Source organism: Corylus avellana, chromosome 4 (genome assembly GCF_965113065.1).
Source record: "Corylus avellana chromosome 4, dhCorAvel1.hap1.2, whole genome shotgun sequence".
Classification (NCBI taxonomy): Eukaryota; Viridiplantae; Streptophyta; class Magnoliopsida; order Fagales; family Betulaceae; genus Corylus; species Corylus avellana.
In genome coordinates, this window is record NC_142493.1 from 24,775,892 (window position 1) to 24,800,089 (window position 24,198).

At 35.7% G+C, this 24,198-nt stretch overlaps 2 protein-coding genes and 1 pseudogene across 3 annotated transcripts; all 3 read right to left on the bottom strand.

Moving 5' to 3' along the window:
- Positions 1–1,220: 1,220 nt before the first annotated feature.
- LOC148586495 (glu S.griseus protease inhibitor-like) lies at positions 1,221–1,766 on the bottom strand. The gene is made up of 2 exons (XM_088515995.1): positions 1,701–1,766; positions 1,221–1,575 (listed from the first exon to the last, which is right to left on the bottom strand). The coding sequence occupies exons 1-2, from the start codon at positions 1,720–1,722 to the stop codon at positions 1,382–1,384; spliced, it is 216 nt and encodes a 71-aa protein (XP_088372121.1). The 5' UTR covers positions 1,723–1,766; the 3' UTR covers positions 1,221–1,381.
- Positions 1,767–10,439: 8,673 nt separating this feature from the next.
- LOC132176939 (TNF receptor-associated factor homolog 1a-like) lies at positions 10,440–15,008 on the bottom strand (annotated as a pseudogene). The gene is made up of 4 exons (XR_015911903.1): positions 14,747–15,008; positions 13,566–14,041; positions 13,281–13,485; positions 10,440–11,990 (listed from the first exon to the last, which is right to left on the bottom strand). The product of XR_015911903.1 is annotated as a TNF receptor-associated factor homolog 1a-like (transcript).
- Positions 15,009–18,276: 3,268 nt separating this feature from the next.
- LOC148586496 (glu S.griseus protease inhibitor-like) lies at positions 18,277–18,818 on the bottom strand. The gene is made up of 2 exons (XM_088515961.1): positions 18,749–18,818; positions 18,277–18,631 (listed from the first exon to the last, which is right to left on the bottom strand). The coding sequence occupies exons 1-2, from the start codon at positions 18,768–18,770 to the stop codon at positions 18,438–18,440; spliced, it is 216 nt and encodes a 71-aa protein (XP_088372087.1). The 5' UTR covers positions 18,771–18,818; the 3' UTR covers positions 18,277–18,437.
- Between the last annotated feature and the right edge of the window lie 5,380 nt (positions 18,819–24,198).

A 24,198-nucleotide genomic window follows, 5' to 3' on the forward strand; every position in this document is an offset into this window, starting at 1 on the left:
CGTCAGTAATTCCTCACGTGTCAGTGGTTGACACGTGAGGAATTTCCTGACATGTCAAAAATTGACACGTCAGTAATTCTTGACGTGCCAGTTTTTGACACGTGAGGAATTTTCTGACGTGTCAATTTTGACACGTCAGAAAATTCCTCACGCGCCATTCTGGCACGTCAAAAAATTTCCTAACGTGTCAACAAATAACACGTCAGTAATTACTGACGTGTCAGCAATTGACACGTCAGGAATTATTTTTGACGAGTTAAATTGAACACGTCAAAATTTCTTCACGTGTTGTATTTAGCACGTCAGTAATTCCTGACGTGCCAAAAATGACACGTCAGGAATTCCCATTTCCTGACACCCACATTCTTCACGACCGAAACACGTCAGGATGGCCCCGTCAGGAGGGTTTACTGACGTGTCAGACGACCTGACACGTCAGTAAACCTATGTCAATAAAAATTTTGTTTTTTGTAGTGATATGAGCGATGACAAGTTGCCTCATGTAAGGCATTTTTAGCAACTTTAATGTGGTTATAAAAAAAAAATTAAATTTTTAATGACATGAGGACATGGATTTTGTAATCTTTAATGTGGTTAAAATAAATTTCATTCACCCAAAAAAACTCTATATAACATGGTATGTGCTCCCAATTCAATTCCCTTCACACTCTGATGCCATTTTAATTTTTCGATTTTCCTTTATTATCTTATATGAATAACGCTTCTATATATATATATATATATATATATATATATGATGCATTGGTTGGATGAAAGAAGGCGTTTTTATATAGAGAGTATGATTACATTAGCTTGTGCCTTGTGGTTAGTCATTATTGACTATTTAGGTATGAATCTAAGGGTTTGAATTTTTCCTTCTTTGTGAGATAGTTCAAAGAAAAAACAGAAAGCTCCTTATTTAGCAACCTAATAAGCTTCTCATACTTTTCTGGTCCAGCTGAGAATTCTCGTCATTTAATTTACTACTATACACCTCTTGATCACTTGGCTTTCCTCCATATTTTTGCTTTGTGCAAGTTCGATCAGCAAGCCAAGAGGAGCTTTTTCATTTTTGGATCATCATTTGTAATGGTAATATGGATTGGATATGAGAGATCAAGTATAAATAACTAACATGACCTTTTGAATATCCGCGTTAATTTGGAAGTTAAAAAGTGTTAATGAAAGCTCTCGTTCAGCTAATTAAATAAATAAATAGATAGATAAAAACGTGTAACGTCTGATCATATATTTAAAAATAGCAACTGAATCATCAACAATATGGACTTTATAAGCCCAAGATTATTCATAATAAAATAACATTGCAATAAGATAATAATAAGAGTAGCTAGGCCCTCAAGTCCAAACTAATTAATTAGCCCTATCCAATAGTGGGGACCCTTGAAACAATGCCGTTTTCATCGACCCAAACCCAAACCCTGTCGCAGCGAAAGTCCGGTGTGACAACTGATCCTTCTTCCACGATGATGGCATCGACAAGAGGATTCTCCCTCTCAATTGTGGCCTCCGCAACTGTCCCTTGCACTCCCTCGAGCTCTGGCCATGAATTCTTCCCTACACGTACAGCCTCAAAAAGACTTGTGTTAGATCAAGGAAAACATACTATATTACAATGTTGCTGGCATATATATATATATATACTTACAGACAAGCACTCTTAATATAGAGATATTCATTACCTTGACACTGATCTGATGCCATTGTTTCCTTTTCCTTCACGGTCTTATGTATATTGATGACACCAACTTGTATTTGTGATATGTTGTTGGGGTGAGAGACATTGGGGGTATTTATACAGTTTCATTACATTAGCTTGTGGTTTGTCATTATTGACTTTTGAGATATATATCAAGCTTAGCGTGTGAATAGTAAAAAACAAAAGAAAAAAGCTAAGGGTTCGAATTTTTCTTCTCTTTGAATTGAGATAGCTTCAAAGAAAAACTTAAGCCCTACATCTTTGACATAACCACCACCGTGAGGTGCCTGAGGACGTACGTATTAGCTGGAGTCTCATTCGAATATTCCTTTTTAGAGATTACAATGAAGTTAATTATGCCTTAGCATATCTTAAATAATCTGAATGGAAGGGGAAAAAGATTACCAATTAAAATCAGTAACAAATTAAATATATAGGGGAAAATTACAGTTTACCCACAAAAGTTGACAGCGTTTTTTAATTTGAACACCAAAATTTCAATTTTTGAAATCCAGCCCCAAAGTTTCAATTTTTTGCAATTTGACAAATTGTATCCAAAACTTCTCATATTGCCTCTAATTTTTATAAAAAATAAAATTAAAAAAAAAAAAAAAAAAAAAAAAAATTGGGGTGGCTACCTAGCCATTTTTGCACCCCCAAAATTTTTTTTTTCTTTTTTTTTTTTCATTAAATAAAAAATCAGGGGCAATATGGGAATTTTGGGATAATATTGGTCGAATTAAAAAAAAATTGGAACTTTGTGGGGGTGGATTGCAAAAATTGAAACTTTAATGTTCGAATTAAAAAACGCTGTCAACTTTGGGGGGTAAACTGTAATATATATATATACGAGTTACATTGACTCAAATTAAGTGGGTTTAAATAGGTCTTTTAATTGAAAGGATGTCAATGAAATGATATTTTTAATGGAGACGTGTGATAATAGATCAGTCTAACTAAAGTATAGTTTTTCCCAATTAGCTTCATGAGGACATTAATGAAACTCAATACAACTAATACTAATAGAATTAAAATTTCTTATTTCGAGAGTTGAACTCTTACTTCTGACCATGTACTAAACCACACCCACTAATGGTGATAATATATTATTTTGTGGTCCTATAAACAATTAAACCGAATTAATTTATAGGCTTTTTCCACGTCTTAATTATGATTGACGACGAATAGTCATAAGCTTTAAAGTTCTAGTCAATTTATATAAACTCTATTTCACACCAAAAATAATAAAATATTGATGACATTTCATCAATTTTCTCTTGTTTACGGCCTGCTTGTCCACGAAAAAAAAAGAAAAACAGATGAATTTCTTCTTTTGTTTATAGGATACAATAGAGAAACTATTTCCAATATGATTTTATGCTTAAAAAATGACCTTGAAAATCTAATTAAATAATGTAGACCAAAAGACATCACCATCATGTATAACACGTACAACTGGCACTTTTATAAAATATTGTATACGGAAATGTACGTGTACTGACGTACGGCATGATTTTATTAACTAGAAAATAGAGATTTTCAACGTGAAAACAATAGTAATTGTCAAATTGAGAGCCATCTAAATCAAATATTTCTCGGTCGGCAGGCCGTAAAAGTCAGCACAAGATAATATGCTACACGCAACAGCTAGTTGTCAAACAGCAGGAAGCTGGCGTATGGAACGGAAATTGCTTAACTAATTTTTACATTTAAGGATTAAAACTATTTTTTGCTTTCCTATGTCAAAATACACTCCAATAGCTTTCCTTAATCATTCTTTATATTATTAAAATATTTGTTTTTTTAATTATATTATATATATGAGATGAGAGATGAGAAAGAATTGTGAGACGAGAGAGGAGAGAGGAGATAATCATTTTTTTAATTTTAATAATCATAAAGATTGCAATAGGGGAATCCAAAACATTAGATTTCATTGTAACAATTCTAATGTTTATGGTTCATTCAAAGAGTCTGTTGTGAGACATTTTTTGTGATTTTTTAGACATATACCCTAAACTTAGGGAACAAACTCCCTACTTTTTTGTGATTTTTTAGACATATACTCTAAACTTAGGGAACAAACTCCCTTGTAGGGAGTCTGCTAGGAATGCTCTTTGTAATAAAAATTGAGTGAATATATTTTTAGTACTTTCCTTTTATTTAGTGATACCCAAATCCCAAATTATAAAAAGAACTAATTAAACACTACGACGCACCCCATCATGTAATGTTTTTCTTTAATTCTTACTATGATTTTCTCAATTTATTTTCAAGTCCTGTCAAAAGATATGGACACGCATATATATGATGTTTTATTTGTCAAATAATTCTAGCATCATTAAAACTTAGCACGCAGGGTTGATGAAGAGGATTATGTTCTTAATTAGCATATTCTCACAAAATTTGTTTAGGATGAGATTACGCTAAGTTTGAAATGATGAGTTTTAATTAACTATCTAAATTAAAATTCATTTTCGAAATCCAAATAGTTGGAATTAAATACTAATCAAAGGATTATGGCCTCAACTAAAATTTATTACGAATGTCCAAATTTAGAAGTCAAATCCTATGAACACAAGAAACTACTAATTAATCTGTGATTCTGTGAGTTTAATTATACCAGAGAATGGTTTGATAATCATACGTTCAATCAAAATTTAGAAACAGTAATTTCTCCTTTACAGGTTAAAAAAAAAAAAATCCTTTAACAAAAAGAATTTGTTAAAATGGACAATTCCCTCTCTTGCTATAAAACCATATCGATTTGGTCAATAATAAGATAAGTAGGAGAGCGACTTTGGTGTTCCTGTTGCACAAAAGTCACCTTTTGTGTTACCAATAAGAAGCTGACACATCAGCCAATTTCATTAAATTTATACTTAAAATAAAAATTCAACCACACAAAATTATACTCTAGATAAAATAAAAATTTAATTTTTTTCAAAAAAAAAAAGAATTGAAGGGGTGGCTAGCTGGCCACCCCTCCCCTACTTTGGGTGGCTGGCCACCACCCCTAGGCCTAGGGGTGGCTACGCGGCCACTCCCATGGCTTGGGTGTGGCTCACCGGCCACCCCATAGGCCATGGGTGTGGCCAACGAGCCACCCCCATGGATTGGGAGTGGCCGTGCGGTCACCCACAGGCCATGGGAGTGGCCACGCCGCCACCCCTAGGAGTAGGGGTGGCTGCTGGCCACTCCAAGTGGGTGAGGGGTGGCCAGCCAGCCACCCCTTCAATTCTTTTATTATTATTATTATTATTATTATTATTATTATTATTTATAAACAATTAGTTTTTTATTTCATATGTGATATAATCTGGTCTAGTTAAGCTTTTTTCTTTTTAATACTTAAGTTTGGTAAGTTTGGCTTTGGTGTCAACTTCTGATTGGTTGCACAAAACTCACATTTTGTGTAAGCTCCCTATATAAGTTATTCTCGATAAGTAATTATTACGTTCAAAAGCCATATTAATGTGCCAAATATACGCCATTGAGGCACCCTGTAAACCGATTAGAGTAATATACACAAGCCATATTAAGAGAGCTAAGAGATTCTTCTAGTGCTCGGCTGCTTCTTGAATCTTTATTTAAGAGGGAAATGTGCATAAGAGATAATTCGATCAACAATAACGTACACAAAATGAAAATTACTCCAAACATTACAAGCCTGCAGTCTTATTAATTATTAAGTATCAAATACAATGGAAATCCTTAATTAATTATTTCATTTTATTTGGAATTGAAATTACAAGCCATGCAGTCTTATTCACATGCAAGCGTGCATGCCTTGAGGCCTAGCAAATAACGGGGACCCTATAAACGACGCCATTTTTATCAACCCAAACCCAAACCCTGTCGCAGCGGAAGTCCTGTATGACAACCGATCCTTCCGGCACGATCTTAGCATCCACAAGCGGATTCTCTCTGTCAATTCTCGCCACAGCAACCGTCCCTTGCACTCCAACCAGCTCAGGCCATGATTTCTTACCCACAAAAAAGACTTTTGTCTCAGAGCAATTCAATATATATATATATACTTGGAATATTTCTTAATTATTCATTACCGTCACACTCTGAAGCCATCCTTTTCCTTGATCACCCTCTTATATATATATTGATAACGTGTTTATTTATGATGTAGTATTGGTTGGGTGAAGAGATTGGGGGGGGGGGGGGGGGGGGGGTGTGTGTTTGTATTTATAGAGTATCATTACATAACTTGGGATCAGGCTTCTATGCGGTAGTTTTGCTGATGCCCAAAACGGCAATGTTTTGAGCACTAAAAAGTAGTTTTTTTTTTTTTTTTTTTTTTTAAATAATAAACAAATGATTAATAATTATAAATTATAAATAAATTAATAATTAAAAAATTAAAACTAAAAAACTAAAGATCAAGGATTTCTTAGCATCCTGAAGATCAAGGATTTCTTGGAGTTCGGCGACGGCTTCGAAGAGCTGGGTCTGGAGGAGATTGAAAAGGGAGATGATTTCTTTGGTGGTGGAGAGAGAGGAATCAAGTGGGGTCGTTGAGGGTAGCGCTTGGGTTTAGGAAGAGAGGAAGGTAGGAAGCGAACCACGGAAGGTGGTGAGCCGGAGGGAGCGATTGGGTGAGAGATCGAAGAGTTTGGAGGCCAAGGCGGCCTTTTGGAGGAGAAGGGACTGCGCACAAGGGAGAGGTGGGAGGAGAGAGAGGAGGGTGGAGGAGGTGGTTGTGGTGGTGCTAATGGCGGATGAGAAATTGGAGGAGGGTTGGAGCTGCTGTGGTTGATGATGGGGGAGTTTGGGTGGGGTGGGGTTTTGAAGGGAGGGGGAGTTTGGGTTTGTGAGGCATAGCCTTGCTGGGGATTGCAGCATCTTTCTGTTTGGACACCTCAATTTCTCCTTTCTTCTTCTTCTTCCAAATGGAGGCGGCCGGTATTAATATCCACCGCAAGAATGGGGTGGCCGAAGCCCCCATGGCCCTTGGGGTGGTTCGGCCACCCCAAAAACCAAATTCAATTTTTTTTTTTTTTCTTTTGCTCTTCCGGGGGTGGCCGGACCACCCCAATGGCCACCGGCCATACAAGGTGGTTCCGGCCACAAGCACCCCTTTGGTTTTTATATATATTTTTTTATATTTTAGTTTTTTAGATTTAATATTTTTAGTTTTTAATTATTATTGTTTTATAATTTTTAATTTTTAATGAGTTTTTAATTATACATTTTATAAACCAACTTTTCACTGGCCAAAACAAAAAAAAATTAGCAGTCTTAGCAGTTTTCATTGAATATTCTTTTTCCTAGGATGCTCTTTTTTTTTTTTTTTTTGATATGTCCACACAAGGGAAGAGGGAGGGGGATTTGAACTAGTGACCTTCGCTTCATGAGGCGTGGTCCATTGCCGATTGAGCTACCCCTTGGGGACATGGCTGCTCTTTTATATATATATATATATTTATTTGTGGTTCACATGAATTCACAAATCTAATGATTGATATATTAAATTTATAAGATGAGATATAAAAATAAAATAAAATAAAAAATATTAACGCGAATCATTCATCTTTATAAACTAATATTCATATTCATTCGCAATAAAGTCTTAAAATCAAGTTATTCATTTTATTAGTGATTTTATATTATGATCCATTCTCTCTATCATATTACCATCTCAAAATGGGCTTCTACTTACTCTAAGCCCATCTATTTGGGCTGGGTCTACCGTTTATTATAGATTCATAAGATAAAATTAGAGTTACCATTTACCTTCTCATAAAATTAGGATTGTTACAAAATAAGTCCTGTTACTGTTTCAAACTTATATAGGCGCAATTCATCTTTCCCTCGTAGCTGTTGTGGCTCAACTACATCCGCTTTTTCAAAATGCGATATATAAATAGCTAAATTCATATATGTAGATCAAAGTTATTTCCTATTTTATACGTTGAATGGGAGCCACATGGCCCACACCACTATGTTGTGTAGGCTACAGCAACATCATGAGATTCATAACAGAATCATACCACTCTATTTTACCTCATTTGCATTTCAATATATATATATATATATAAGATTCTTGTAATTTATGTACAGTTCATAAGTTTTGGAGTTCATTCAAAATGTGTATGACATGATCTATCAAAAACAATAAACGCATTCACTTAGAAAAATATTAAATGTGATCCACTTGATCACAACAAAATGATTGCAATATAAATCCTTACAAATAATATTTGCAAGTATATGCATGTATAAATATCTTGTAGTTTTATAGATATGTATGGTGAAATTTTTACAATGCAAAATTTTATTTATAGAGTTTTACCACACAAAATTTTTACTTATACACTTGATTTATTGGAGGAAATCAAATTTTGTCAAAGTGAAATAAAATGTTACAAAAGATTCGAGAGGGAAGGGACATTTGCATCCGTTAGACTCGATAATGGAATCAAAATCGGATTGGATTAAATTTCAGATTCTGCACACGTCTCAGTATTTTGATCATAACTTTCCGTTCAAGTATTGGATTGAGGTAAAACCAGCGGCATTGGAAAGTTAACTCAAAATTATACAAATTATTGTGAAATAGGATTTTTCCTAATTCGGACGTTTACTATGCCAAAATCGCCTCGCAATAAAATCTGAACGAATTCTATTCCAATTTGTACTGGAATTGCTTCCTAATTTGACTGGGAGACAAACCTCCAAATTTTTTAGGATTACTAGGGTTTCTAGGACTCTCTTAAGCCCTATAACTAGACCTCTAAGCCTTCAAGAAAAATAGACAAGTTTGGAGAACAAAATTTTACAGCTTTTCTCGTTTTAATTTTTCTTTAGGGTTAGGTTTAGGTTTAGGTTTTATTTTCTATAATGTAAATCTAAATTCTCAACTAAGATCGGGGATAAAGCTTCATCAATGAAGAACAATAGTACTTTCATGTAAGTGTTTATTGTCTGATTTTATGGTTGAATATTTCAATGGTTTTACATCTTTTCAATGTGTGGAATGATTCTTGGATATTTTTTGTGATTCAATGATACATTTGATGATTTGTGATAGTTTCACATAATTGATTGCTTGGTTTTAATAGCCAAAATAATTGGATATCCCTTGTAATTTGTTCTACGGATACATATAGTATTTCAATTGAAATTTGACATCTTTTGTGATTTACGGATACATCAGATGATTTAATTAATATTAGATTCCTTTTGTAATTTGTGCAAGGATACATGTGATGATTTTGATTAACAGTTTGAAGCATAACAAAACATATCTAAGATTTTAATTGTAAGAACTTCAAATTAATATTGATGAACATGGAGTATGTTGTTACAATTTGGTGAGTGTGGATTCCCAAACCTTATCTCTTGGTCTATTTTATTTAGTTTATGTTTTGTCTTTTAATGTTCAAAAACCCAAAATTCAACTTTTATTGAAACTAGGTTAGAGTTTAATTAGTTTAGATTTAAATTTGCTTTCAAGAACACAATTCCCTATAAATTCTTGCAAAACATTATATTGCAAACGACTATCATTTAAAACTCACAACACATAGCAACAAAACTTTGTAAAAGATGAGCATCCTTCTGGGGAATACCAAAAGAGGAGGGGTTATGCCCTTAATCCCGTCGGCTAAACTGAGTTGGGACCATGCTAGAGAGTCAAGCGGCCAAAAAGAAACCCTCCACGCAACACGGGCAACGAAAAAAAAAAAAAAAGCGAGATAAGGAGTGTCGCTTCTCACTTACTCTTTAGTCTTTCTTTGATTCTCATTCAATTTAAATAAAGCATTTAAAAATGCATGTAAGTCTCAAATAACAAAACCTGCTTCTGTTTAATAAACAATTAAGGGGTAACCTCATTTTAAACCCCTAAATTACCACGCGATTTGACAAGCCCCCCTCAAATTTTAAAACCTCTTAATTTGAACTCATGACTTTCAATTGCAGTCAATTTGAACTCCTTCGCCGGATTTTAAACGTTAAAAATGAAACAATGATGTTTATACCCTTGACTTTTTATAAAATTTCAAATTTACCCTTAATTCCAAATTATAAATAAAAATAAAAATCAGAAATATTTTGATCTTTTTAAATATTTTCGTTAGAAATTAACGGCTAAATCTGACGGAGGGGTTTAAATTGACTACAATTGAAAGTTTAAGGGTTTAAATTGAGAGATTTTAAAATTTAGAGGAGACTTGTTAAATCGCATAGTAATTCAGAAGTTTAAATTGAAGTTACTTCAACAATTAAACAGGTTGTGTAGTATCACCTACTTATTTAAACAGGTTATGTCATGATTGACTCAAAACAGGTAGACATATAAGTTGACTCATTACAAACCCGATACGTCAACACATATTGGCAACTCTTGAAATAACCTCGACGACCATGAGCCCTAATAGCAGAGCACATTGAAGAAGAGTGCTGCTTTTCCTAAAGATTATGGTTAGAGAAGAGCTTCCACAACCGTGTAAAATGTTAGATAAGAAGACAATTCTAAACTTGCTCAACACATTATTTTGTTTCTTAGCAAATGCTTCTCTCTATCCAATTTAAACCAAGTCCTGAAAAATTCCTTCGAGTTACCACAAAGCCGAGCACGCACGCCACAATCATATGGATATGGTTCAAATTACCAGATAACCAGGAGCCAACGACATCGACAATGTGGCTCAAACTATTACGGTTCAACCGGTAACTAGGACCCCGAGAGATATAGAAAGCCTCATTTTTTTAACTACTTCAGAGCTGTAACCAAAGGTGGACAATATTCTTTACAAAATGTTTTCTTGTGAAAGGATAATAACCTCACTCCAAATCTAAGACCCAACAATTTCCTCAAATACATTATTACAACGGACAGGAACCCACTACTTTGCAGGCAGACTCCGTCGTACTTCCCTTTTCAGTGCCCATTCGAAGGCCGGAAAACCGTATAACCATTGACACCACAAGCCAGATTTGAATAATCTGGATTATAATGGGGGTAAACATCGCCATCCAAGTTCCTCATGCCAAGTGCAGATAAATCAGAACCAGCCCGGTGCCAATGGTTCGAAATTAACCCATCTACCTGCCCATTTACATAAGGTAAAGCTTTAGCTTGTGGAATGAAATCCCTCGTTGAGTCATAATGGCTGCTAGAAGACTGATAATGGGGTTGAAACCCACTCTCATGGTAACTCTGTGTTCGCTCAAACCTGCAAGGGCTAGACGAGGACCCCAAATCAGCCGACATGCCCATATCACCAGGGAAAGAAAACTGTCTATTTAATAGCTGCCCATTGCTGACAGTCTGAGAAACTGTGCTTGCCTTTGCTGCCTTCCCAACACTATGTTCATCGTCAAGCAGGTCACTGATGATATCCAGATGCTGGAACGGGAACTCCTCTCCCGACACACCTTGATTCCGCCGGCCAGATATACTGGCAGGGAACTTGGAGGATAATTGTTCCCACGATCCACTGTGCACAGGCCTATACAAGCCCAGGTTTTGAACGTCATTAAGCAGGGAAGACTGATCATAGTGCATGTTTCTGCTTGATTCCCTTTGAGAAGTCTCCATCCAGTTGTGTCCATTCTGCAAAACGTCCCGCATTACCAAGCCATAAGGAATACCCGGGTCAATCCTCTCAGTGCTCTGGGATAAAAACATTGGTGCTGATACCAATGTAGCTGATTGAGAGAATGCCGAGGATTGGCTCAACCCCGAGCCTTGAGAGTTGGGATGAGTAAAACCACCTGTACTTGAGGCAACAGGGTTACCCACTATGGCATTTCTATAGGACTGGGGAATATAACCATGTGTTGCTGGTGAGGGTTCAGGACCTAACCGGCCAGTTGCACTCGCTAAACGGGCAAGCAGAGGGGGTGTTTGAACCACGGAAACAACAGGAGCAGTTGGTCTGGGACCAGGAACTAAAGGAGCACTGGAGGGCCTTGAAATCACAGGTACTTGATGTGCCATGGCTTTCTCAGTTGGTTTTGGACTTGCAGCCTTCTGGATCTCATGTTTGGGCACACCAGCAAATGGGGATGAAGTAATTGAAGGCACAGCTTTATCAGTCTGTTGTGCGACATTTGAAGAAGCTTTCCCAAGTGGGACAGGATCCACAATAGCACTACTACGGAAGTCCACCTTAAATCGAGCAGTGGAAGTGGGACTCTTGGGCAGGCTTCTGGGAGAGGATGGTACTGCTGATGTCTTATCTTTAGAGGGTCTTTCCACATCAATCTGTTCTTTCATGCTCAGTTTCTTCTGCAGCAAGACAACTTCTTCCTATTACATAGAAGAGTGAACTCCAATCATGTCAGTCATACCAATATTTGTTCTTAATAAAGAAAAAAGAAAAGTAAGCTGAAACCATGGGAATAAAGTGGCACTCTGGGGAAAAACAAAAAACGGGAGATTTGAAAAGAGACAACAGAGGACAATTTTACATATTAAGCACATCCTTTAAAATCCACCTTGGACTATGCTGCAAGAACACGTATGATGCAGTTCTTTAATTGGTAAATGTGATTCAGATGCATTCCTTAGCATTGGTTAACTCCTAACTTTAAAGAACAACAGTTTTTTCCCGGTGTCCTTTCTCTTGTGCTCCCGAATGCAATAGGAAGAAATAGGAAGCCAGAATGTTAAAAACCATTTTCGCCTTAAGAACTAAATCTTAATAAAATAGAAGACAATTAGATGAGAAAAACCATTTAAAATAATATTTTAAACAAGGGTTAAATACTAAATACCCCTCCTGGGGTTTCACAACTTTATTTTTTTCTCCCTAGAGTTTGATTTTTATCACAAGAGGTCCATGTGGTTTTGATAATAGACAAAATTAGTCATTCTGTCATTTGACCGTTAGTTGACTTAACGGAATTCCACGTGGACCAACGAGGGGGTGGCTCAGACACCAATTAGGTGGCTCGTGGCCGAAACCACCCCCAATGATGGTTTCGGCCACCCCCTAGCCGGATGGGGGTGGTTGAGCTCCAAGGGGGAGGCCGAGCCACCCCCTAGGTGCCCAAGGGGGTGGTCGAAACCACCCCCATGGAGCCTAGGAGGTGGCCGAAGCCACCCCCACTGGGGGTGGCTTGGCCACCCCCTTGGGCACCAACGGGGTGGCTCGGCCACTCCTTTGGAGCCAAGGGGGTGGCCGAAACCACCCCCAACCACCATTGGGGGTGGCTTCGGCCACCTCCTAGGCCCTTGGGCACCTAGGGGGTGGCTCGGCCTCCCCCTTGGAGCTCAGCCACCCCCATCCGGCTAGATGGGGGTGGCCAAAGGGGGTCGCCGAGCTACCCTCAATTTTTTTCCTTTTTTTTTATTTTAAAAAAAAATTAAGTAAGTGCCACGTGTCAACATCTGATTGGTCAACATGAAATTCCGTTAAGTCAACTAACGGTTAACTGACGGAGGACTAATTTGGTCTATTATCAAAACCACATGGACCTCATGTGATAAAAATCAAATCTTAGGGAAGAAAAAATAAAGTTGTGAAACCCCGGAAGTATTTAGTATTTAACCGTTCAAACAATTGCACAGCTAATCATGCCAATTTAGTAACTGCACCTTCTTAACCATTTTCTGCTCTGGCCACTTTATTCGGTCCTGCAAGGAGAGAACAGCCTGTGACTCAGATTCAGCGGCCTGCTTACATCTACCAGATAAATCACTTAGATCCCCTGCCTCCTCTGCAAGCCCAGAAGACTGATTATCCATCTCATTTGCCCAACTACTCCCATCACAGGTCACCTTACCTCGTTGATTCTTTCCCCTACAATGTTTAAGGGCAAAATCAAATAAATACCTAATATTCAGAGAGTAGTATGCGAAGAACTGTAGCAATAAATTTACCTGCTTGGTGATTTTTGGTTTTTATAGTTTAGGAAGGAGATCCCCTTATATGGCCCATTCATTACCACTGATGGTACAGATTCTGTAGAACCCGTTGAAGAACTATCATCCAATACCGAATGGCTCTTTCTTTCAGCAGCACCATTTTGTGCAGACAACAGGGAGCTAATTCCACTACTACTGGCTTCCATTGGATTATGAACTTCTGATGTGTCAGTATCCCAACTTACAGGACTGGCATCCCGGTCTTCTGAATCAGGCTGAAGAACTTCAGGAACACCATCTATTGAATCAGATGCATCAGAAACATCTTCCAGCGTATCAGGCTTTTCAACTACAGGTTGCAACTCCTCCATAATGCTGTCTTGTTTTTCATCATTGGGGTTTCCCAGTTGATGCTTGTCTTGTACCACCAGAGCAGGCCTTTCCTCCCTCCCTTTTTCCTTCCCTTTCCGATTATTTCGTTTTTGTTTGGCCTGTAGTGTAAGATACAAAGAAATATGACTCAGTGATTAAATAGTAAGCAATTGAATTCGTTTGGCGTAAGCATTTTCTGACAACTTCTAAATTCGAAGCAATTTAATCTGGAATAAGACCTTATATATTAAGAGGACATAGGTCAACAAAAGAGTTGAATCCTCAACACTAAAAAACAAAAGGAAAATCATTTAATCTGAACACCACGAAGACTCTTTCTAAAATCTTAGATATATTTCCAATTAATAGTTAAGATTTGCATAATAACACATCCAATGCAGACAAACCATATCATAAACATGTAGGAGGACAGCTCAGGAACAAGAAGAATCCAAATATTTGATACGCATGGCCCCTCAGCTGACCCTGACCCTCCAGAAAAATGATCCTAGGCATATGCACTCGGATTAGAAACAGGTTGCATGGTCAAAACATTTAGATAACAAGCAAAGCACATTTCCCACATAAATAAGCACGTGCATTTGATGATTTTTCAATTATTTATTCATTATAAGGGATGCATTTTTTGATAAATTGAAATAACCTTAAAAAGAAATAATGACAATTAATCTTAAATCATTATAACTATGTATTAAATGTCATTAGTGTAGACAAACATTAACTGCAATGTCATCCAGCAGAAAACCAATGAACAATTGAAGAATAGTAAATCCCTTGATATTTAAGGTGTGAGAACATTCAACCTTGCTTTTCTTTGATTTCTTTTCCTTTTCCGTTGTTCCACGTTTTGCCTTCTGCTCACTTTCAGCAAGCCACGTACGCTGCCTTCTCTTCACGGATGAGCTCCTCTTGCCTCTTCAAAGCAACAGCTTCCTGGTAGGCAACCTCAATTTTATTGCTGCATGTAAGGAGAAAAAGCTTAGGGCGTCTACAGGTACAGATGAGCAAGTAAACATATTTATAATCACGTGTAGATTGAAACAGAACCTTATGATCGAATAACATAGTCGATAGATTTTTTTTTTTTTGATAAGTAACATAGTTGATAGATATTATGGTGCATTCGGTCAGTCACAACAAAGATAGTTCTACATTAGGCATCAAAACATAACTAGCTTCACTACAAGGCTCAATTGCCGCATTCTTTTTTTATTTTTATTTTTATTTTTATATATGATGTGGAACTTCACCAAGGCAAGGTTCTTTAAACTCACCCCTTAGGAGTAAACCTCGGACACACAACACCACCCGCGGGGGCAGAACCACCTTAGCCCTTGGGGGGAATACCCCCCCAGGCATAAGGTGGTCTCCAAAAAAAATTATTTTTTTTATAAAATAGACCCTAAACCCTCTCCCCCAAAAAAAAAAATTTTTGGGTTAAATACTAAATACCTTCCTAGGGTTTCGAAAATTTATTTTTACCCCCTTAGGGTTTCATTCTTATCACAGAAGGTCCATGTGATTTTGGTGATAGACCAAGTTAGTCCTCCGTCAGTTGACTTAACGAAAAACGACGTGGACCAATCAAATGTTGACACGTGGCACCTACTTAATTTGTTTTGTTTTGTTTTTTTTTTTTTTTAATTAAAAAAAATGTATTTAAAAACAAAAAAAAAAACAAAAAAAATTGGGGGTGGCTCAGGCCACCCCCATGGCCAAAGGGGGTGGCCGAGCCACCCCCAAATGGCCACCCCCATATGGCCGGATGGGGGTGGCCGAGTCACCCCCAATTTTTTTTTTTTTTTTTAATTAAAAAAAAAATTAAGTAGGTGCCACATGTCAACATTTGATTGCTCCACGTGATTTCCCGTTAAGTCAACTGACGGAGGACTAACTTGGTCTATTATCAAAACCACAGGGACCTCCTGTGATAAAAATGAAACCCTAAGGGGGTAAAAATAAAGTTTCGAAACCCTAGGGGGTATTTAGTATTTAACCCTATTTTTTAAAAAAAAATTTGCCCCCACCCCCACCCCCAAACTAAAATTTCTAGTTCCGCCCCTACCCACCCGCCAAAACCGTCACATTCTCGATTATAACATTAAAAAAAAAAATTAAAAAAAAGGGTGGTGCCCCTTTGTGCTTTTTGATATGCATAAAAGTACTTATCTACAAAAACATTAAAAAAAAAAAAAAAAAAAAAAAAAAAAAAAAGGTGGATACTGGAAAATAATATTCCTCATTGAACTAGAAACTATCGCTCAAACTACTGGAATAGCATGCCCTATATACAAGACACCATCAAACAATTGCTTTAATGTTGGTAGCACAACTGCAAGTCAATTTCCCTAGTACAATACAGAAATTCGTCAATATTGACAAGTCATTTTTGTTAAAGTATTGATTAAATGATTAAATTCATCATTTTCTATCAACTTAAGCTTTTGAGATAAGTAGTGATTTAATATAGATCAAAGCTAAGCAAATGCTTCTCTCTATCCAATTTAAACCAACTCCTAAAAAATTCCTTCGAGTTACCACAGAGCCGAGCACGCACGCCACAATTGTGTGGATATGGTTCAAATTACTAGGCAACCAGGAGGCAGCGACATCAACAATGTGGCTCAAACTATTACGGTTCAACCGGTAAACAAGACCCCGAGAGATATAGAAAGCATCATTTTTCTAACTACTTCAGAGCTGTAAGCAAAGGTGGACAATAATATTTACAAAATGTTTTCTTGTCAAAGGATAATAACCTCACTCCAAATCTAAGACCCAACAATTTCCTCAAATACATTATTACAATGAACAGGAACCCACTACTTTGCAGGCAGACTCCGTCAACGGGTCATCTTGGGTTGTGTTTTCGGGCTTGTGTTGGGCTACCAATGTATACTTTCTTGTGTACTTAGAGGCACTTCGCACTTTTTTCTTTTTTTTATTTTTTATTTTTTATTTTTTATTTTTTATATATACAACATTACTTATCAAAAAAAACATAGATCAAAGCTACAGGTCCTGAGTTCGAACTTTGTCTCCCGTCAATTCACCTTCTATTTCAATTAAATATTCAACAAGTTGGATTTCACCTATTAAAGAAAAGTTTAAGCCCAAGAGTGAGGGAGTGCTAAAGTATTTTCATTAAATAATTAAATTTACCATTTCCTATCAATTTAAAATTTTGGGATAAGTTGTGATTTAACAATTCTTTCATTGCTAATTTCAGACTTCCAATACCAGTTTGTTTTAACAGCAAAAAAAATTGTGATATATGCTTTAATTTATTCAGTGGTTTGTCCTTGGTGATTTGGTTCTGGTCGATTTTTATTTTTTATTTTTATTTTCTATGCTGATTAATTATTAAGTGTGATTTAGATAATTGATACCAAAAAAAAAAAAAAAGAAATTGGCTAAAAAAAGTAATTGGCAATTTTTTTCAAAAAAAAAAAAAAAAAACGCACATTATTTGTTATCAACGACTACTTTGTATTGTCATCGCTAATGATGTTATCATCTTCGTCGTACATGTTTATATAATAAACAACAACATGTTGCTGCTAAAAGGATTGATATCAGCAACAACATAACAATATTGTCGCTGTTAGAATTGATATGAGCGATGACAAGTTGCCTCATGTAAGGCATTTTTAGCAACTTTAATGTGGTTATAAAAAGAATTAAATTTTTAATGACATGAGGACATGGATTTTGTAATTTTTAATGTGGTTATAAAAAAAATTCATTCACCCAAAAAAACTCATATAACATGGTATGTGCTCCCAATTCCCTTCCCTCTGATGCCATTTTAATTTTTCGATTTTCCTTTATTATCTTATATTAATAACGCTTCTATATATATATATATATGATGCATTGGTTGGATGAAAGATGGCGTTTTTATATATAGAGTATGATTACATTAGCTTGTGCCTTGTGGTTAGTCATTATTGACTATTTAGGTATGAATCTAAGGGTTTGAATTTTTCCTTCTTTGTGAGATAGTTCAAAGAAAAAACAGAAAGTTCCTTATTTAGCAACCTAATAAGCTTCTCATACTTTTCTGGTCCAGCTAGCTGAGAATTCTAGTCATTTAATTTACTACACCTCTTGATCACTTGGCTTTCTTCCATATTTTTGCTTTGTGCAAGTTCGATCAGCAAGCCAAGAGGAGCTTTTTCATTTTTGGATCATCATTTTTAATGGTAATATGGATTGGATATGAGAGACCAAGTATATATAACTAACATGACCTTTTGAATATCCGGGTTAATTTGGAAGTTAAAAAGTATTAATGAAAGCTCTCGTTCAGCTAATTAAATAAATAAATAGATAGATAAAAACTTGTAACATCTGATCATATATTTAAAAATAGCAACTGAATCATCAACAATATGGACTTTATAAGCCCAAGATTATTCATAATAAAATAACATTGCAACAAGATAATAATAAGAGTAACTAGGCCCTCAAGTCCAAACTAATTAATTAGCCCTATCCAATAGTGGGGACCCTTGAAACAATGCCGTTTTCATCGACCCAAACCCAAACCCTGTCGCAGCGAAAGTCCGGTGTGACAATTGATCCTTCTTCCACGATGATGGCATCGACAAGAGGATTCTCCCTCTCAATTGTGGCCTCCGCAACTGTCCCTTGCACTCCCTCGAGCTCTGGCCATGAATTCTTCCCTACACAACCTCAAAAAGGCTTGTGTTAGATCAAGGAAAACATACTATATTACAATGTTGTTGGCATATGTATATATACTTACAGACAAGCACTCTTAATATAGAGATATTCATTACCTTGACACTGATCTGATGCCATTGTTTCCTTTTCCTTCGCTGTCTGATGTATATTGATGACACCAACTTGTATTTGTGATATGTTGTTGGGGTGAAAGACATTGGGGGTATTTATACAGTTTCATTACATTAGCTTGTGGTTTGTCATTATTGACTTTGGAGATATAGATCAAGCTTAGCGTGTGAATAGTAAAAAACAAAAGAAAAAAGCTAAGGGTTCGAATTTTTCTTCTCTTTGAATTGAGATAGCTTCAAAGAAAAACTTAAGCCCTACATCTTTGACATAACCACCACCGTGAGGTGCCTGAGGACGTACGTATTAGCTGGAGTCTCATTCGAATATTCCTTTTTAGAGATTACAATGAAGTTAATTATGCCTCAGCATATCTTAAATAATCTGAATGGAGGGGGAAAAAGATTACCAATTAAAATTAGTAACAAATTAAATATATAGGGGAAAATTACAGTTTACCCCCCAAAAGTTGACAGCGTTTTTTAATTTGAACACCAAAGTTTCAATTTTTGCAATCCACCCCCGGCCAAAGTTCCAATTTTTTGCAATTTGACAAATTGTATCCAAAACTTCCCATATTTCCTCTAATTTTTATAAAAAATTAAATTAAAAAAAAAAATATATATTGGGTGGCTACCTAGCCATTTTTGCACCCCCATTCTTTTTTTTTCATTAAAAAAAAAAAATCAGGGGCAATATGGGAATTTTGGGATAATATTGGTCGAATTAAAAAAAATTGGAACTTTGTGGGAGTAGATTGCAAAACTTGAAACTTTAATGTTCGAATTAAAAAACACTGTCAACTTTGGGGGGGTAAACTGTAATTTTTCCAATATATAGACAATTTCAGAGCAAGTAGGCATGATCAAAATCAACTTAGGCTTTTGTATATGTATGTGAAAATTGGGGTATATTTCATTTTTTGATCAAGGAGAAGGCCTTTCAATGCTATATATATATATATATATATATATATATATATATATATACGAGTTACATTGACTCAAATTAAGTGGGTTTAAATAGGTCTTTTAATTGAAAGGATGTCAATGAAATGATATTTTTAATGGAGACGTGTGATAATAGATCAGTCTGACTGAAGTATAGTTTTTCCCAATTAGCTTCATGAGGGCATTAATGAAACTCAATACAACTAATACTAATAGAATTAAAAATTCTTATTTCGAGAGTTGAACTCTTACTTCTGACCATGTACTAAACCACAACCACTAATGGTGATAATATATTATTTTGTGGTCCTATAAACAATTAAACCTAATTAATTTATAGGCTTTTTCCACGTCTTAATTATGATTGACGACGAATAGTCATAAGCTTTAAAGTTCTAGTCACTTTATATAAACTCTATTTCACACCAAAAATAATAAAATATTGATGACATTTCATCAATTTTCTCTTGTTTACCTGCTTGTCCACGAAAAAAAAAAAAAAAAAAAACAGATGAATTTCTGCTTTTGTTTATAGGATACAATAGAGAAACTATTTCCAATATGATTTTATATTTTTATGCTTAAAAAATGACCTTGAAAATCTAATTAAATAATGTAGACCAAAAGACATCACCATCATATATAACGCGTACAATTGGCACTTTTATAAAATATTGTATACGGAAATGTACGTGTACTGACGTACGGCATGATTTTATTAACTAGAAAATAGAGATTTTCAACGTGAAAACAATAGTAATTGTCAAATTGAGAGCCATCTAAATTAAATATTTCTCGGTCGGCAGGCCTTAAAAGTCAGCACAAGATATATATGCTACACGCAACAGCTAGTTGTCAAACAGCAGGAAGCTGGCGTATGGAACGGAAATTGCTTAGCTTCATGAGGGCATTAACGGAAATTGCTTAACTAATTTGTACGTTTTACTTTCCTTTTATTTAGTGATACCCAAATCCCAAATTATTAAAAGAACTAATTAAACACTACCGCGTACCCCATCATGTAATGTTTTTCTTTAATTCTTACTATGATTTCTCAATTTATTTTCAAGTCCTGTCAAAAGATATGGACACGCATATATATATATATATATATATATATATATATATATATATATATGATGTTTTATTTGTCAAATAAGTCTAGCACCGTTAAAACTTAGCATGTAGGGTTGATGAAGAGGATTATGTTCTTAATTAGCATATTCTCACAAAATTTGTTTAGGATGAGATTACGCTAAGTTTGAAATGATGAGTTTTAATTAACTATCTAAATTAAAATTCATTTTCGAAATCCAAATAGTTGGAATTTAATACTAATCAGATGATTATGGCCTCAACTAAAATTTATTACGAATGTCCAAATTTAGAAGTCAAATCCTATGAACACAAGAAACTACTAATTAATCTGTGATTCTGTGAGTTTAATTATACCAGAGAATGGTTTGATAATCATACGTTCAATCAAAATTTAGAAACAGTAATTTCTCCTTTACAGGTTAAAAAAAAAAAAAAAAAAAAAAAAAAAAATCCTTTAACAAAAAGAATTTGTTAAAATGGACAACTCCCTCTCTTGCTATAAAACCATATCGATTTGGTCAATAATAAGAAAAGTAGGAGAGCGACTTTGGTGTTCCTGTTGCACAAAAGTCACACTTTGTATTACCAATAAGAAGCTGACACATCAGCCAATTTCATTAAACTTAGTCTTAAAATAAAAATTCAACCACACAAAATTATACTCTAGATAAAATAAAATTTTAATTTTTTTCAAAAAAAAAAAAAAAGAATTGAAGGGGTGGCTAGCTGGCCACCCCTCCCCTACTTTGGGTGTCTGGCCACCACCCCTAGGCCTAGGGGTGGCTACACGGCCACTCCCATGGCTTGGGGGTGGCTCGCCGGCCACCCCATAGGCCATGGGTGTGGCCAACGAGCCACCCCCATGGATTGGGAGTGGTCGTGCGGCCACCCACAGGCCATGGGAGTGGCCACGCCGCCACCCCTAGAACTGGGGGTGGCTGCTGGCCACTCCAAGTGGGAGAGGGGTGGCCAGCCAGCCACCCCTTCAATTCTTTTATTATTATTATTATCATTTATAAACAATTAATTTTGTTAGTTCTTGTGTTGGCTTAATTCAGTTTCAAAATGCAGAGGCTACTGTTCACAAGCTCAAACACTGATATAGAATGCTCAGAATCCAATCTCCACCGTTCATAATGTAGATTCATGTGTTATGAACGTCCCTGCAAAATTTCAGCTCAATCGGACCACAAACGCCCATCGATTGGGGCTGTTGATCAAGACTGGACCGCATTTCCAGAATGCTGTTTCACCCATGTCCGGACATGCCTTCCCCGGGTCCGGACCTCATTTCCAGAAACTCAAATTTTGCTCCGCAAAGCCGTGTCCGGACAGCCCATTAACATGTCCGGACACTCCGTAAGTTTGAGGCCCAAAAACGTGATTTTAAGTGGTTTAAGTCTAGGGTTTTGTCGATGGTATATATACATCATTATAGAAGATAGAAGTACGAATTTTCACCCCCAGAGAGTTCGTCGGAGGCTGTGCTAAGAGAGATCATATGTGGTGAGCGTTAAAGTGAATCTCTTAGAGTTTTAATTATTCCTTTGATAAATCTACGGTTGAGAAGTCTATCGGAAGGGTCCGGTAAAGGAGAATCATGTTGAAGAAGATTGTGAGCGCGGAGACGAGTTGTAGGCTTGTCGATCTTACAGAGTCAAGGTCTTACAAAGGGTTGTAAGTGTTCCTAGTGTCTGTAATCTCTAGATAATCTTTTGATAGTGATTTCCTGGGTTTGGCTGCCCCGGAGAGGTTTTACTTTTAGAACGTTTTCTAAAAGGTTTCCTCTTCGTAACCAAAATATTTGTGTCTGCCTTTTTATTGCTTTATATATTTTGGGTGATTGAATTGTGTATTGCTTCATAATATTAATTCCGCATAAATTGTGATAAACAAGTTTTTGGAGTCGGCATAGCGTTTTTCAATTGGTATCAGAGCGGGTTCACTCTGTTTGGATTAAATTCTTGAGTGAGATCTGTTGACTCCTGTTTGCTATGAATACTTCTCAAGGGGAATATGATCTTATAAACTCCTTCAACAATTTGTTGGAAAAATTCACTCTTTTGAGACATCAATACACAAATTGTTTGGGGGAGTTTCAAGATCTTAAACATGTGAATGAATCTATTGTTACTAAATTGTCTGAATCACATGCTTTAATTGATTCTTTAAAATTTGAAAAATCTGTTTTAGGTTCTAAAGTTGATTTGTTAGAGAATAAATTAAAAGAGTCAGAAACTCAATTGGAAAAATTCTCTAGCAATTCCCTTGAGAATATGTTACATACTCAGAATTCTGATTGTGATAAATCTGAGTTAAGTTTTGATTGTCATGTTGCTTTGTCTTCTAACAATGATTCTACTTCCGAGATAATATTTGTTAAATCAGAAAAAGTAGAAGACTTTTTGGTTAAAAGAAAAACAGCAACTACCTCGACCTCACAAGGTAAGAAAATTAAGAAAATTCATATTGAACCTTGTGTATCTTACCCCAAATATAGAGTCGTCCATCCTCCTAGGAATCTACCTCCTAAAAGGTTTATCCCTACTTGTCATCATTGTGGAAAAGTTGGTCACATTCGACCCAACTGTTTTAAATTGAAACCTCATGTGTATAAAAATAAAAATTATGTTTCTAGGAAAGATTATGAGGGTTTGGTAATGATGATGGGAGGTGTGTCTAGAGTAGACAAGTTTGAAAATGTTCACGTCTCTACACCTTCATTCAAGAAGGTTTGGGTTAGGAAGGATTATACCATTCACCCATTGAGGGGGAGTGGTAGTGATCTCACCTAAAGTTGGGTGAGTCAATAACATGCCTAGGATTGATTGTTTTGCTTATTTTTGAATATCCTAGAGCGTGTTATTTTTTTTTTTGCATTGCATTTTTTTTGTTTTTGCTTTATTGTTTATGCACTGCATTGTTTTTGTTGTTACACTTTCTGTATGAAGAGTATATACATGATTGTTTTGAGATTCATGTTTTGAGGCATATTCATAAAGGATTTTTCAAGAAATTCATATATCATGATCTTTGAAAAGCTTATAGATGAGATGTTGTGTGCGGACCACCAAGATTTTTGTCTACTTGCTAATCAAATGTTCAGGAATGTGTAATGTCTTGTGAAGACCTAGAAGTAGTTATTAAACCAAATCATTATTTTGTAGTGGACCTATAAGATGTGATGAAAGTTTAATGCTAAAGGACATTCATGTCTTACCTGTTGTAATCTCAATTCAAGCATGTTGTTTTGTTTTGCATTGCATTTTTCTTTGTTTTGCATTTGTTTTTTTTTTTTGTGCATTTCTTTTGTGAAAATTTTCAAAAAGACAAAAATATGTTACTTTGATTGTTTCCTTTTATTTCTTTTGTCTTATGCACCTAGATAA

Bases quoted from the DNA above. Each gene is read 5' to 3' on its own strand.
- LOC148586496 (XM_088515961.1), bottom strand. From the start codon at position 18,770: ATGGCATCAGATCAGTGTCAAG. The intron at 18,632-18,748 runs GTAATGAATATC...GAGGTTGTGTAG, and splicing joins GGCATCAGATCAGTGTCAAG to GGAAGAATTCATGGCCAGAG.
- LOC148586495 (XM_088515995.1), bottom strand. From the start codon at position 1,722: ATGGCATCAGATCAGTGTCAAG. The intron at 1,576-1,700 runs GTAATGAATATC...CTGTACGTGTAG, and splicing joins GGCATCAGATCAGTGTCAAG to GGAAGAATTCATGGCCAGAG.